This window comes from Echinops telfairi, unplaced genomic scaffold (assembly GCF_000313985.2).
Source record: "Echinops telfairi isolate 266 unplaced genomic scaffold, ASM31398v2 ScPeMD7_18;HRSCAF=68, whole genome shotgun sequence".
NCBI lineage: Eukaryota > Metazoa > Chordata > Mammalia > Afrosoricida > Tenrecidae > Echinops > Echinops telfairi.
In genome coordinates this window covers 89250470-89267169 of record NW_022103915.1, presented here as the reverse complement: position 1 = coordinate 89267169, position 16700 = coordinate 89250470, and the positions used below count along the sequence as shown (strand labels likewise).

The 16700-nt window shown below is 42.4% G+C and overlaps 1 protein-coding gene across 2 annotated transcripts; it reads right to left on the bottom strand.

Annotated features, from left to right (window-relative positions):
• Positions 1–661: 661 nt before the first annotated feature.
• Positions 662–16297, bottom strand: EMC7 (ER membrane protein complex subunit 7). Of its 2 annotated transcripts, XM_004712674.2 has the most exons (5): positions 16035–16297; positions 11565–11684; positions 9706–9844; positions 6983–7063; positions 662–1092 (listed from the first exon to the last, which is right to left on the bottom strand). In XM_004712674.2, exons 1-5 carry the CDS (start codon positions 16265–16267, stop codon positions 940–942), a joined length of 726 nt encoding a protein of 241 aa, XP_004712731.1. In that variant the 5' UTR covers positions 16268–16297; the 3' UTR covers positions 662–939. The 2 variants fall into 2 exon arrangements, with proteins under 2 accessions (XP_004712731.1, XP_045144142.1); XM_045288207.1 differs by lacking the exon at positions 11565–11684.
• Between the last annotated feature and the right edge of the window lie 403 nt (positions 16298–16700).

The window sequence follows — 16700 nt, the reverse complement described above, 5'->3', positions numbered from 1 at the left end:
AAAAGTAGTCATTTGTATGCCAACAACACTGGGAATCAATGATGCAAACGCAAGGACATTTCAAGGCTACTTGCACTATACTGCCAATACTCCCAACGAGAGGTCGGCTTTCCATTCCCAGCCCCACTCCTCTGCACTTCTCCCTTCGGGCCACCCACTTCCGGTTATTATTTTGCTCCCTAGATGGTAAGCTCCACTGAGGGCAGGTCCTGGATAGTATTCATCTTTATATCCCACCTTGGAACTCAAGACATAGATGATACTCAATCATTTGTAAAATGGGTGCCATACATGAAAACTAGAATGATAAAGATTGACAGCATGTATTGTGATTTATCTCAAGCTTACTGAATAAAAATTAAAACTACATTAAGAACATGTGATTCTACCTCAAATATTAGGAAATGTTAAATGAAAGTGCAGAGCTAAGGATTTTGAAGGATCTGGCGACCAAAAAAATCTATGGTGAACGCTGCTCTATGAATAACAACTGTTTTCATTAAACCAATTCGTTTTAAACAGGAAAGGTCAATTCAAGCCTCAGTTAACGAAGGACTGAAGGCAACTAACTACGAGGGGAAGAAGGAAAGAGACGCAAAAGCATGAGAGGGGAAGGACAAGGTCATTTTTGCTCTGGATTAAGACTTCACTTTAATATACATATAGTACTTCATATAATTTATTAATGTCATTTCCTATAGACACTGTAATTAATTCAGTGACATCCATATTGACCTCTACAGACACAGGCTGAAAGCTGGATTTTCTTGTGTGCCTAGTACAAAACGTGCGCTCCAAAAGTTATCACACACACAGTTTCAGGAGATCAACTTTCAGGCTGAGTCAAGTTTACAGCAGTTGCTTCACACGGTTTCCCCTCAACTTGGACGCCACCCAAAGTTGCCGGGTTTGTGCAAACGCCAGCTCTGGACGGCCCGACTACCTCCTTTTGCCAGCTCCACTTTTGCCTGCTTTACTGCTGCCACTGCTAGACTTGCCAGATGACTTTGAAGAGAAGAGCCTTGTCATGAATTCAGAAACATCAGGCAATTCGTGGTTGGAATTCAGCATATTCATTGACTGCTCCATCTCCTACAGGGAAACAAAACGCACTGAAAGGAAAAGCACCAGGACCCTGCAGATCATTTTAACCTCGAGCACTCCCTCGACTGGAGGAAGGAGCAATGATGAACGTCAAACCAAACACTATTTTAACCACATAGCATTAGTAACCTTACTTTTTTTTATTAAATCATTTTATTGGGGCTCATACAACTCTTAATCACAATCCACACATACATCCATTGTGTCAAGCACTTTTGTACATTTGTTTCCCTCATCATTCTCAAAACATTTGCTTTCTGCTTGAGCCCCTGGTATCAGCTCATTTTTTCCCTCCCTCTCTGCTCTCCCCTCCCCCATGAACCCTTAATAATTTATAAATTATTATTTTGTCATATCTTACATTGTCTGACGTCCCCCTTCACCCACTTCTCTGCTGTCTGTCCCCAGGGAAGAGGTTATATGTAGATCCTTGTAATCTGTAGTAACCTTATATATGTATTTTAAATCATTTTATTAAGGGCTCATACAACTCTTATCACAATCCATACATACAGCAATTGTGTAAAACGAATTTGTACATTCATTGCCCTCATCATTACCTTATTCTATACTTCCTTGGATCACTAAACATTTTGGTCCATCGTATGTGTCCAGTAAATGTTGTGTGGGCTTTGAATCAGCTTATGATTTTATAAAGAGCATTTTCTCGATAAGGCATATATCTTCGCGTAGTCCTAACATCTTATTATTATTTTATTATTATTATTACAGTCTTTCATGGCTTTAACTGTGGTGCTTGTTTGAAGGTCATGTTTTCTTTAGCTACATACAACCACCAGAAGATCAGTCTTATATATCAAGGTATCAAAAAAGTTTGGACGTTAACAGTCTTTGTTCCAAGAGTTGTGCCCTAATTTCAGGGACACAGTGTGCTCGAGTGACCTCAGCTACATCATCAAAAGCAAGCAGTATGTGTTACAAGTCACTGGCAGGAGAGGATAAAGATCTGGCATTTTTGATTACGCACCTTCACCTTACTGAGCCAACAAAATGTAAAGTGTTGTTCGGCTTCCACTATATTAATGTGTTGTTTGTTTCACTTAAAATTGATGTCATCTTTTCAAAAGTGAACTAAAAATTAATAGTAGTTCAGCTATGAAAGAAAACAAAATTGAGTGCCCCGGTGTTCTCATCCTTTGCTTGATCCCCTCATGCTGTGCTGTGTATAATAAAGGCACACATTTGGGGGGGGGGAAAAAGAAAGAAAGAAAACAAAATATATCAGCTATTTTTAAAAAAATAAAAGATACTTTTATCGGGGGCTCTTACAGCTCTTATAACAATCCATACATCAGTTGTGTCAGGCATATTTGCACATATGTTGCCTTCATCATTTTCTAGACATTTACTTTCTGCTGAGCCCTTGGTATCAGCTCCTCTTTCTTTCCTCCCTCCTCCCCCTTAATAAATTATAAATTATTATTATTTTCGTATCTTACACCAACCATTGTCTCACTTCTTTCACGGTTTCTGATGTTCACCCCCCTGGAAGGGGGGCGTGTATGGTTATGTGTCGATCGTTGCGATAGGTTCCCCTAGCTATAGTTTTAAACTGAACAATATTAGGGTATTGGCTTGTGTTTTCTCTGCAAAGGTAGGATTTACACAAATGTTTTCTTGAGGAAACAAGGTAGGAAAGGGGCACTCTAAATATAAATGTGTCAGTATGCCCTACATGTCAAGAGTTAAATGTATATGGCTAACAAGTATCAACTACTGTATTTTTTAATATGGTTCATTAAATCAACAACTTTTTCTAGTGCTTACAATGTCAAAAGTAGCCTGGTGGTGCACTGGGTTAAGTGTTGACCTACTAACCACAGGTTGGTTGTTCAAATGCACTAGCCACTCCATGGAAGAAAGCTGAAGCTTTCTGTTCCCCTAAAGATTCAGTCTTGAAAACCCTAAGGGACAGTTCCACTCTGTCCTATAGGATCGTTATGAGTTACAAGGAACTTGATGACACCAGGTTGGTCTTTTCTAAGTCAATGCATTTTATAAAGAATGTACGTTTAATCCAATGTAACTTCTGATGTTTCCTTCTATTGCTGTCACCGAAAGTTAAAGTGATTTCACTCCGTAATATTGATTGTATAAGATATTTTCTGACCAACCCTGAAGCAAAAATGCCAACATTGAGCAATAAAGCATTTTGAAACATCATAAAGTTTTTTCTCTGCAAAGAAAGATTTTCTCTACATGAAGGTTTCTTCATTATTCCAGCTTGGAAAAGACACCTTACCTTCTATAGAACTAAATAACCTACTACCTTATCAAACATCTACTGTTTGCTGTATTTACTCTCTCTCTTTCTCTCTCCAGGAGACCTGGTGGCGTAGTACTTATAAGTTGGACAAACAGTTCAAAAACACCAGCAACTCTGTAGGAGAAAGAGTGGGCTTTCAAGCCCTGTAATCAGTTAAAGAGCCTTGGAAACCCACAGAGGGGTCGTTATGAGTCAGCATTGGCTGGATAGCAGTGAGTTGGGTTTTGAAATAATCTACGTTCCCATTAAAGAGCCTTGGTGGAGCTGTCAGGAAAGCAGTGGATTGCAAAACACAAGGTCTATGGTTCAAACCCACCAGCCACTCCACGGGAGAGAAATTAAGCAATCTGCTTCCATAAAAATTTATACCCGTGGAGGCACAGGCAGTCGGGTGGAGGTCAGACCAAACCCAGGGAGGTACATGTGAATCCAACATACTGATGGGGAAAGGGGGAAGGAAGACGGAGAATGGGGGTGGGAAGAAACTGAGGTGATGACATGGAGGGAACAGGGCACTAACCCACTCAAGGAAGAGTACTGGTTGTGTCTCCACAGAATTGGAGCGTGCATACAGATCCCACCATGGTATGCCAAACCAGGAGGGCAACGTAACCCACAGAGGAAAAGACTGAACTACAGGGCCGGCCCTAACCAGAGCTAGCCTGACCCCCACCCTGGAAGTGTGTGCTGCAGAGAACAATACTAGACCTTCAGGTGGGGGACAGAAACTGACTTACCATGGCCAGACAGAAGCAAACCAAGAAGGAAAAAGAGAAAGGGGCAGTCGGCCTAGACTCCATATGGGCACACCAAGCCCGGGGGATGAGGTCCCTGCATGGGGCTGCTGGGGCACAGAGAGGACTGTGGGACTGCCAACAACTCAAGACATGCTGTCCCCTAACTGGAGCATACGGTGACAGGGGACAATAATAGGGACACAGAGTGGGGAAACAGTGCGGGAATGGGGCCTAACAGATCAGCAATTGGAGTAGAGTCAATCCACAGAGCTCCTGAAGAGCCCCAAGAATGGACTGCGGGCTAGGAGGGGCAGCTCCCAGATCTCCCCCAGGACCAAGGGGGAGGGACTCATGGGGGTCAGCAAACAGACCTGGGTCTATGTAGGATTTTTTTTTTCTTCTCTCCTTTTACTCAACCGTATGTTTTCTTATTGTTTGGAATAGGACATTGCTGGTTTGCCTACTTATATGGGACAGACATGGGAGGGAAGCTCGGGGAGAAGGTAATGGGGTCAATGGCCCCAGAAGGTCTAGGGGGAAGGAGGAGGCGGGGAGTAGGGTGTAGGGAACAACTAGGGAGTCGAAACCAACAGCTAGGAGAGGGTAGAGATCCTGTGACTATTTGAGCAACACCAAGCTAGTGGAGAGGAAGCACTAAGAGGTGGAAGAAGGGGAAAATGAAGGCAGAGCAGGAGGAGGCAAAAGGAAACAGAGGAAAGCTCTAGGAAGCAAGGGTATAGACAGGGAGATGAACAGAGGTGTGCACTTACGTAAATACATTAATTCATAAAATAAAGGTATTGACCTATGTGCATATATTTATAAGGCAATACACTGAGGCTCAGACGGGCCTTGGGCCTCGGCTCATACCTTCCCTCAATACAAGAACACTGTTCTAACAAACTGGCATTATGTGATGCTCACCCCCCACACACAGACCATGATCGCTGAAGACAAAATGGGTGCATAAGCAGATGTGGTGAAGACAGAGGATAGTGCCCGGCTATTAAAAGATACAGTGTCTGGGGTCTTAAAGGCTGGAAGTTAAACAAGCGGCCATCCAAGAGTGAAGTAACAAGCCCACACGGAAGAAGCACACCAGCTGGTGCGATCATGAGGTGTCATCAAGACCGGGCAACAGGCATCAGAAGATTCACAACAAACAATAAACAAACAAACAAATGCACTGGTGAGAATGGAGGGGCTGGGATTGGAGCAGAGACCCAAAGCCCATCTGTGGCCAATGGAACATCTCCCCACAGAGGGGTCGCAGGGAGAGGATGAGTCAATCAGTTTGTAGTAGAGCACCGATGGATCACACAATATACCTCTGATCCCTTGAGGCCTCCTCACCCCCCACTATCATGACCCCAGTGCCGCTTCCCACTCTGGACCAGACGGGAGCATGTACATAGGCATAGGCAAGAGTTAAAACTCACGACACATGGAACCCAGAATAGTGATACCAAAAGGGTTGGGGGAAGTGGTGGGGGGGGGTGAGTACCGATCGCAGTGAATGGCACATAACCACACACCCCCATCCAGGGGAAAGAACAACAGAAACCAGAGGGGAAGGGATACAGAGGTTGGTGTGAGATTTGAAAATAATTAACAATCTATGATCTATCAAGGGGCCATGAGGGTTGGAAGCGGCGGCGGGGTGTGGGGTGGGGAGTGGATTGGGGGGGTGGGGGGGATGAGCTGATCCCAAGGGTTCAATGGAAAGTAAATGTCTAGAAAAGAACGATGGTCTATATGTACCAATATGTTGGATACAACTGATGTATGGATTGTAACAAGAGTTGTAAGAGCCCCCAATAAAATGATCTAAAAAAAAAAAGTTATGGTCTCAGAAACCCTTATGAGCAGTTCTACCCTGTCCCGAAGGGTCACTGTGAGTTGGAAGCAACTCCTTTCCAGTGAATTTGGTTTGTTTTATACATAAATTTGGGTTTGAGTATATCTTTAAAAAAAATCTTTTTTAATACCCTTGGAAGTCCCATACAGGATCACTATGAATCAGAACCGACTGGCTAATAGTGGAGAATGATGTGTATTTTCCCATTTTAAAAAAAGAAGAAAATACCCTGGCGGCAAACAGTGTGTTTTATAAGTCTATTCTTTTCTTACATGAAACTGGACTATGGGCTTGTTAATGACAAGGATGTCATTTAATTTATTCTTGTATCCCCAGAATCCAGAACCTACAACTTGATTAATAAATGCTTATTGAGTGGCTAAGATGTTAACATATCAACATAGTAAATACAAAGGAAGAACCTGGGACTCAGAAGATCATTGTTGATGGGTGTTGAATGGAAGAATGAACAATGGTTTTTCAAAACCCCACAGAGATCTTATATGGAAGCCATATTTACCGGAGACAGAATGGTGGCACTTAATTGGAAGCATGTGCCTAGCAACTTCTCTCCCCTTATAAAACCAATGTTCTCTTTTTCTCCCTTTGATCGGTCTGAATTTCTTTTAAGTGACTGACCACATAAAACTGAATGTGTTCCCTCAAGAGTTATGTAAAAACAGATTACAGGATCTATCATTTTATAAATATTTGGATTAGGCATACCAAGATTATTATGCATTTCAACTATTTAATAGGTAACCCACAAAGAAACTAGGACTAGATTGAATGTCTTAGCTATATGAAAAGACTCAGGTAGACTCAACTAAATTCCTTGGCCCAATGGAAAGGCCAAGAACACTGTAAGGTATTCATACAATCTCTAGGTCATTTTGGCTTGGGAATTAGGATAAAACTGAAAAGTCATCTAGTCACAACCTAGGCCCAGGTATCAGGATATGGTTCAAATATTGTACTGGCAGAAAATCATCTTACCCGTCTCATTTCAGGATCACTTGTGTTGACCACTTTGGGGAGAAGCACAAATATCAATAATGGGAGAACCATCATCAAAACCTGTGCAAGAAAAATCAATTCAGAAAATGTTCCCCCACTTAGCAGTCAGAATAAAAACTGCACTTAACAACCAATGGTGAAGTTAAAGACTCAAATGTTGTACAGAGAATAAAACTCGCAGCAACCAAGTCAATCCTCCTAAATCAGCTCTGTTGATAACAAGGTGCTCAACATGTGCTTGTCCAAGAGTTTAAGAGCCTTTCTACTCGTGTCTGGACTCTTATATAAACACCGTCCTTCATACTGGCACCACTGATCACCATGCAGTTTGCAGTTTTAATTCAAGGCGCCCTGGTGACATTAGAGCATTCAGCTGCTAAGTGAAGTCAGTGTTCCAACTCATCGTGCTCCACAGGAGAAAGACGTGACAGTCTGTGACACCTGGGAAAACCTGCCGGGCAACTCTGCTTCCTTATAGAGGTGTCATGGGTTGGAATATGCTTGATGGCAATGAGTTAGGTTGGTTGAGCAGTTATATTTAACACAAATATTTGGTTGGCAAACAGAGCTAACTGCATGCTGTCTTCAATCTGCAGGCTGGCTTGGGATTGGTGGTCCCGATGACTGGCTGGGCTGCTCTTTCCAGATGAGTGTGTGGTTCTTGGAGAAAACAGTGTAAGCAATCCCAACATAGCAAGATGCGCTGCACAACAACAGTTTTAGATCCTTGACATTGTGTAGAAACTTCCAGAAGCTTCTGGGCCACATATAGTTGGTTTTCTTTCTGCTCTCATATTAAAGCCCAATTTTTTATCTTCTGCATTCTTCTGATCTTTATGTATGGACATAAATATGTGTGAGATATTTTTATCATGTTTAAGCTGTGAAAAGCCCTGTCTGTACACCATGCATTAACCCATTTCATACCCTCAACTATCCTGAGATACATAATATACCTCTATAGATGAGGAAACAGAGGAACAAAGAGACTGTGCCCAAGTTACAGAGAAACTGCTACAGGTAGGATTCCTATCCAGATGTCCTAAGAAGTATACAAGAGGTGGCTTTCCTCTCGTGCACATCCTCGGAGCCTACACAATAGCAGGCAACAACTTCAGCAGATCAGTTTTCAAAGATGACCTAGAATCCTCTTGATGCTGAAATACTTCTGTGGGATTTCAGAGGCAAGAGCATGAAAGCTATTTCCCAATAAGCTTCAGCGTGTCACTGTTCATTTCTCCAGTCAAATCTACCCTCTTGCTTCTTTATTTTATAGCAGATTCTAATTTATTCCTCTCTAGAAGATGTACAGTCAACTGATACACAAAAATTCCTGATTCCGATCTAAGTAACTACCGGCAAGGAATAAGGAAATCTTAGAGATTCCCAAGACAGTAATAACTTGTTGTTGGCGACTGTGCAGAACACAACGAAGCACTGTTTGGCCCTGCGCCGATGCTCGAGCCCACTGTTGCCGCCACTGTAAGACAACAAGCTGCCTTTCAAAAATAGCGCACACCCCCAAAAGAAAAGGAGGCAATTTCTTTCTAAAAGGATATTTTTTCCGTATTTTCTTTTTAGTGGTTAATATAGCAGTTTCGATGATGATGCCAAGCACAGTGATAGCTCAGTTGGGGAATGGCTCCGAGATCAAACGTTCCACTTCTCAAACAGCAAAGTCGAAAAAATCTGTTCACAACTTTCCTCGATATTCCTCAGGAAAATCTGACTTGAAAAAACCTGTATTGGGACTCGCCAGACACAAAGGGGGATGCTTCAGTCTAGCACTGCTCATGTTCAGACAGCACAAAGGGTTTACGTCAGTGCCTGGAAATGCCCATCACGGTGCTTCTGTGAGGGCGCTTTATTTGCATAAAATATCTTAACCATGGCTCCAAAGAAAGTCAGTGATCCCAGCAGTAAGGCTAAGAGGAATATTGTGAGAACCATGTTAAAGAAAGAAATCGTTGCCAAGTTTGAATCAGGTGGCCGCTTGTCTGATTGAGCAGGTGAATACCACATTGCTAAGTAGGCATTATCAACATTTTGGGGTGGGTGGGAATGTGATTAAAGCAGCTAATGTAGCAAAAGGTATGACACCGTTAACCCACGACACAAAGAGCTCATACCACTGAAGAGGGTGAATAGTGACTGTTAACTTTGATAAATCAGAAACTCCTCCACGGTGCTAGCAGAGGCAGTGAAATGTGAGACGGCTAAAAGCTTCCATCGTGATGCACAGTCCTGGAAAAATGAATTTATAAGTGTATTTTTCAGGCCTCAGAACCAATTATCTGGTTTTCTATTATATCGTATGGGAAAAACATGCTCAGCTTTCAAATGTTTTGAAGTTCACACACAAATTTGGAATGGAGTTAGACAACGGAGGTTTCACTATAGTAAAATTACCACAAAATAACTTCTCGATTCACTGCACATGCTAAAAAGGGAGACTCTTCCTTGTGTTACCAATGTGGGCTGGTTACAGAAGTGACATCAGACTTCTTCAGTGCCAAATCTACATGCAACTCCCAGTATAAAACCCCCAGTCACGATGACTTTCTACCTCTCCGTAAACTGTACACAAAGACCCTCTCACCAACCACCGGAGCGCAGTTTCATCTCATAGGGAGTAGGAATCTCCAGTTGCCTGGAAACAATTAGGCATTAGTAAAGAGGTTTCATTTTAGTCTAATACATACCATTGGGTTCATCAGAAAGTCTGTCCAGCCCCATGATTCCCTTTTAATAAAGTAAGAAGGTGGACCTGAAGATTTCATTTGGAGAGGATAGGGTAGTCTGACCACTTCTGAGGTTTTGATGTAATTCACATATCTTGCTCTAGTAAAGCAACATGAAAAAGTATCATTTAATTTTTAAATTATTAAAATATTAGAGATGCAAAATACACACGCGCGCGCATACTAGGGGACTTCGAAAAGTTCACAACAAAATGGAATTAAAATGGAAATTTTTTAATGGTATCAGAGAGAGAGAGCGAGATTCAGATAAGTTTACAGAGCAAATTGGTTTTCCATCCGATAATTACACACGTTATTTTGTGGCACTGCTTGCAATCCCCACACTGTAAAAGCGCTCTGCCTCCCACTCCGGTGTTCACTGTTTCCCTCCACCCTCCTTTCCCAGCCCTGCCTGCCTCCCTTTGGCTGCCCTTCTAATCTCCCAGGGTTGACTGCTCTGAAGATGCCTTATAAATATTATCTCTACTGCAGATATTTAGATAGCAACTTTCAATCTTGAAAATCCCATCAAATGAACTTTATCTGAATGTCTACCATACTCAACAAGGTATAGAAAAAGTTCCTTACCTTGGAATCAAGAGACCTAGTCTTTTAACTTTAATTCATTACCTAGGCCTGTGAGGTTAGGCAAATTCCTTCAACTTCTCTGGTTATATTAAAAATTCTCTTAGAATCCTTTTAGCTGCAAAGTACTGAGACTATATTTAACAATAATTCACTTTATTATAAACATATAAAACATGTTGGATTTTTTGATGGTCCAAGATATGTATTATTGGATGCACCTAGTTTTCAAATCTTGCAATTCTGCCATCAACAACACTACAGTTTCTGCAGACAGGAAACTAATTTTATAAACTCTTAGCAATGTTCACACATTACATTTCGAAAAATGTCTTCCCTATTTCTCCATCTTTTCCTATAGGGTTATATGACACAGGCTAGACCCTCTCATCCTTTTCTCCACCTCTTAGATTCTAATTCTCACCATCTATTCTTTATCTGTGTTGTATTCTGGGTGGTTATTTTTCTGATCATCTGATTCCACTTAGTCAATTCTCTTCACTTGGTTAACATACATTATTAAAGTTTTATATCACAATGCCTGTATTTATTGTAGACATCCTTTTTGCTTTTCTTTTGTTTGTTTTTTTCAGATTATCTACATTCTAATCTCATTGGACACCTTAACCAAAAAGTTTGTGTTTTACAATCAGGCCCATGGGGTGTTTTTGTCCCGTTTGTTTTTTTACTTCAAAATAAGCTATGTGCAGTGTGCATAGGAATTTGTTCATAGTTTATTTTTTAACTATAGTCCGGCCCTCCAACGGGTCTGAGGGACAGTGAACTGGCCCCCTGTTTAAAAAGTTTGAGGATCCCTGTTCTACATCCTAGTTTGTTGAATACTATCTGGGTCCTAAGAGTGTCAGTATCCAAGATACATCTACTGGTCGCTACTAGTCCAAAGCAAGAGAAAGGGAGAAAGCAAACACTCAAAGAAGAAACTAGTCAACAGGACTAACCATCTACACAAATCAGTCTCTTCTAACGCAATATCAGACCACCGGCAAGAGTTCTGATTAAGGTCACCATACATGACCCTCACAGGATAGGAGAAAAATATGAAACAGATCCTCAAATTTCTTTCAAAAAAACCAAACAGATTTACTGAACTGCTTGAGACTAGAGGACTCCCCAACTACTGTCCTGAGATACTCTGTGAACCTTGAAACCTGAACTTATGGTTTAAATGACAAACTTTTCTACCCTTTGGTGAAAATTAAATCAAGCACCCTCACCTCATTTTTCCTTTTGAAGTTATATCCACTCTGACGGGGTCAAACCTGTAAGCTGGAGATATAACTTCCACGACATAAGATCCAGAAGGTATGTCATGAACCACAAAACTCCCATCTGTCCTGGAAAAATGAAAACCCTATTTAGTCACTTCTGATCAATAGGTGATTCTTTACTTATGTTTTAAATCACACTTTTGTTAATTTCCAACTCAACTCCATTAAAAAATAACAGTAAATGAAACTAGAAAAAACTGCCTCACACTTTATCTTCCATATTTAACATAAATAAGTCTGTCCAGAGCAGCAGAGAACCCTTACACACAAAGTATTCCTGGTCCTTCTGCAGGAGAAGGCAGGTGACAAGGGTGTGGTTTGTATTTTGAAACATGTCCTCACTCCCTATGAAGGAAAACTAGCAATATGCATTATTATCACATTAAAAAAGAGTTTCTATTACGTCAATTAATAGGTACATTTCCAATTTACTGATTCCCCCCATTTTTTATCATTGAAAATTACCTTTTAAAAATCCCTAGTGAGTGAGTGCTCGGCTTGCAGCAACCACAGAGAACAAGAAGCCCGAGTGACACAGTGGGTCAAGCACTGTGCTGCTAACCACAAGATCAATGGTTCAAGTCTACCAGCTCCTCCAACGGAGAATGATGAGGCTATCTGCTCCCATGAAGATTTACAGTCATAGAAATCCTACAAAATAGCTCTTCTTTGTCTTGCAGGGTCACTACGAGGGGGGGCTTCCAAAAGTTCATGGAAAAGCGGAACTGAAATATAATGCAAACTTTCCACAAATTTTATGAAGTCCCAGTGTAGGAATTGGATAAACCAGGTGGGTTTCATTTTTGCTGAATATCTTGTTTTGCTTGCTACAATAATTCCCATCTACCTTGGTTACTTCTTTTTATACACATAGAAGTTTAAAATGTTCACATAATTTTTAAACTGTCCACTTTTCCCTTTCTTAACTCTTCAAAACCTTTTAAGCCAGTGAGAGCTAGTAATTTCATTTTATTCTAAGTTTTTCATTTCTTCCCTTCATTTGAAAATATTAACAGATCAAATTAATTTGTTTTGAAACTGAGAAACTACTATATTCTAAGGGAAAATGAAGTTTGTTGTTTTTTTATGAAGTTTGTTTTAAAAAGACTCAACGTTATTAAATAATTCTCAGTTTAATATTAAAATATTACTTAAATCATTAAGTTCTTCCACAGTGAAAGGTGTAATTGATACTAATTACCTCCACAATATTTACTGAAAAGAGGAAAAGGAGTTCTAGATGACTTCAAACAAAAACGACTGAAATACAAAAATTAGGTTCACTTATTCCTGGGTTGATCCAGGCTTAGAGGTGATAATAATCCTGAGGCTGTGAGCTTCCCGTCCTGTATACAATCTGGCTGCCCCACACCCTGACTATCCTGTGTGGTCCTTTTATTAAACTCCTCGGAATTCTTCCAACTCAAGGATGCCATCTGCTTCTTTCCAGGGCTCTAACTGAAGCAATTTCAAAACACGTTTCTAGGTCCAGAAAGGAACATAATCAAACTGATGATTATGTAATACCAAGAATAGCAGAAAAAATACCTTAAAAAAAAAAGTAAATGCATTTTTCATTCCAAGATAAATATTTTACGATAGATTCATGAAGTTCATAATAAAAACCTATATAAAAGCTTTGAGATAAATGTGGAAACATGACAATGGACTGGGTGTTAGATGATAGTCTTATTTATTTTGTTGGCTTGATAATGGTACTGTGGTTATTTTTTGGAGCCCTTATCTGTTAGAAGCCAAAACCCCAATGCACGGCTGTCATGTCGGTTCCCACTCGTAGTGAGCCTGTGCAGGGCGTCTCCGTCTGTGCCTCTCTTCACAAGGGCAAAGAGCCTCCTCGTCCTCTCATGGTGGCTTTGTGGTTAGCAGCCCAGCACCCAGCCACAGTATCAGTGAAATTATATGATGCTTAGGGTGATATTTAAATATCACACACAAAGAGGGGAAGCTCAGACAAAAAACAAAACAGAATATTGTCATTGGTGCCTAAAGGTTCGCTGCTATTTTGTTTAGTGTATTTCTGAAATTCTGTATAATAAAAAGCTCACCAAAAAGTTAGTTCATTATATTAGTTTGGGTTTTTTTTAAGCCTGAAAACTACTTATCAGGCGGTTCAATTAATCTACTTATCAGTCATACAGGGTCACTATGAGTCAGAATAGCCTTGACAGCACACAACAACAAAAACAGCCTAAATGTTTCCAGCAACAGAAGGCCAGTGAGGACATTGATGCTTCATGTACACAGTGGTGATCACAATAAACGGTACGGGGAGACCTTAGCTGCAACTCATCCATTAGCCAATTTCCCAAGTCACCTCCAATAAACAGAAGTAAAAAGTGTGTTATTTATTCCAAACCAGCTGCAGGAGGAGAAAGTAAAAAACAAACCCCCTCTGCCTTTCCCAACAAGACTGCCGCCATAAACACCCGATTTTAAATCAATCTTCCTTCATGCAAAAAGAACATGGGATAGTCTCAGAAACGGTTCACAAAATATGAAGTGACAAAGGTGCATACTCCTATAGAATGCACAAAAATGTATGTCCATACAATTTTACATGGTAATAGATCATGCAGAAGGAGCCCTGGTGGCGTAGCGGTTATGTGGTGGGCTGTGATCCACAAGATCCACATTCAAAACCAGCAGCAGCTCCACGGGAGGAAGATGGGACTTTCTACCCCCATAAACAGTTACAGTCTCAGAAACCCACAGGGACAGTTCTACCCTGCCTACATGGTCACCAAGAGTCAGAATCAACTCGACTGCAGTGAATTTGGTTTTTATATACTGTATACACAGTAATATATAATGCATAAAATGCAGTTATATATAATAAAAAAGTAATTTACAATGCCTAAAATTCATGTACATACGATTTTAAAAGACAAAAATAGGCATGACAGTAAAGATTGTTATCTGTGTTCTTGTTTACAATTTCTTCAATGAACACACTACCACTAGTTTCTGTCAATTCCAACTCGTGTGTCAGAGAACTGTGCATTATATGATTTTCAATGGCTGATTTTTCAGAAATAGATCACCAGGCCTTTCTTCTGAGACACCTCTGGGTGGGCTCAGACCTCCAACCTTTCAGTTATCAGTTAAGCACATTAACCATTTGCACCACCAAGGGACTCTAAAGAAACATAAGAGGGCATCAAAAAAGTCACAGAAAAATTCCACTATATTTTCATTTTTTTCTCCATAAACTCTTTGAAGCCCCACATACTATTACATACTTCTTTTAAATTGAAAACAATAATTTTTTAAGAGAATTGTGTATTACACAAGAGGCCAAACTAACAACTAAAGCTCATTTCCCAAAACATAAAAAGGGCTCTATTATTAAAGAGCCATTAATTAGAGATTAACCTAAAAATTGCCCTAATGCTAGATCATTAATGACAGACACAATTAACATAAAGGTTGTAAACTTGTCATTATTCATTAATCAAAATTGAGATTCTCATTGAAGGGCCTCTGGTTGCCCTCAACAAATTTGCAGCAGAGCAGCAGATCGAGTGAAATGTCCACGTTTAAGTTGCCTGGTTTTCCGACAGGCCTAGCCAAGCAAAACTCCCTTCTCCTAAATATTCTTACAGCTTTCAGTTTCACTGTGCAAGCAGCAATGGAGGGAATGGAAGCTTCCAACTTGTGCCTCAACGTCTGAGAAGCAGACCGCTGCAAACCGTGAATGCTAATCAAGGCATCCCATCTTTTTAAAATAGCCAACACTTCATTTCTAATAACGGCTGAAAAGGACACGCACGGTGCGCATGGTAGCGCAACCCAGGCTCGCAGACATGCCAAGCGTGATGTGGTAAATCCCTCAATGAATTCGGGCGTGAAAAAGAACAATCCCACCCTCAGCCAAAAAAAAAAAAAAGCACGGTGCTTTCATTAGGGACTTCAGGGCCCATTAATTTTAGAAGCAGCACTGGCTTCCCAGTCGATGTCATCACTGGGGGCCCCTTGGGTTTTGAGCATTCCCACTTGTTTAGCATCTCTATACACAACACACGCTACCCAAAGATTCAACTGAATGTAAAAATAGTTGGCCAGCCTAGGAAACGAGATGGAACAGACAGGGAAAGATGCAACGAGGCGGTCCACCTGTCCGCTCGCCCAGGAGCAGCCGCTCCCCGGAAGGACCCCCGAGGTGGTTTAAAATAACGCCCCCGCGGGCCCGCGGGCGAGCACCCGCCGCCCTCCTGCCCGGGGGAGGCGGCGGGAGGGGGCGCCGTCCCGTCCCCAGGTCAGCGGGCAGAAACCGCTAGCGGCGCCCGCCCCACCCGCGACAGCGACCTCGTCCGCTCCTGACACCTGGCTCTCCTCGCGGGGGTCGCCCTCCGGCTTCCATGCCAACCGCCTTCCCGCCGCCCTCGGGAGGCTCACTTCAGGAAGCCGACGTGCTCTTCGCCATCGACGAGGACTCGGGCCGCCGAGATCCAGTCCTGGGGCTTCACCCCGGGAACCACCGCACGCCCCTCAATCTTGAAGCGGTCTCCGGCCCCGGCCCCGCTTCCTCCCAATCCCTCGGCAGGAGTTCCGGGCCCCTCGGAACTCTGGACCTCCCCTGGGAACAGGAGGAGCAAGACGGAGAAGCAGCTCCAGAGAGCGGCCGCCATGACAGCAGCTCTCAGCGGTCGGGCCGGCGGCTCCGGAAGCCCTTCCCGTTTCCGAGCCGCCGCCGCCGCCGCCGCCGCCGCCGGCCTGATGTCGTCATCACGGCGCGCCCGCCTCGGGCCGGAACTGGGGAGTCGACGGAGCCCCAGCCCGTCGCGCCGTCCGCTTGCGGGGCGGGCGGAAGTGAGTCGGGAAGGCACCGGGTGGTGGGTCAGAGGAGCTCGTGCCGAGCTGCGGAACGGAGTCGCCCCCCCGTCAACGGGGTGAAATGCTTGTTGCCGCCACGGAGGCCACCGACGTCCGAGGAGCTGTAATGAGAAGCCGGAGATGAGCGAGGGTATTGAAGTAAAGTCGGCCCGGAGGACCCCGGTCAGGGGAAAAGGTCCAGAGCGTCTTAAAAACGCCTCGGTTCCTCGAGACGCACGAGATGATTAG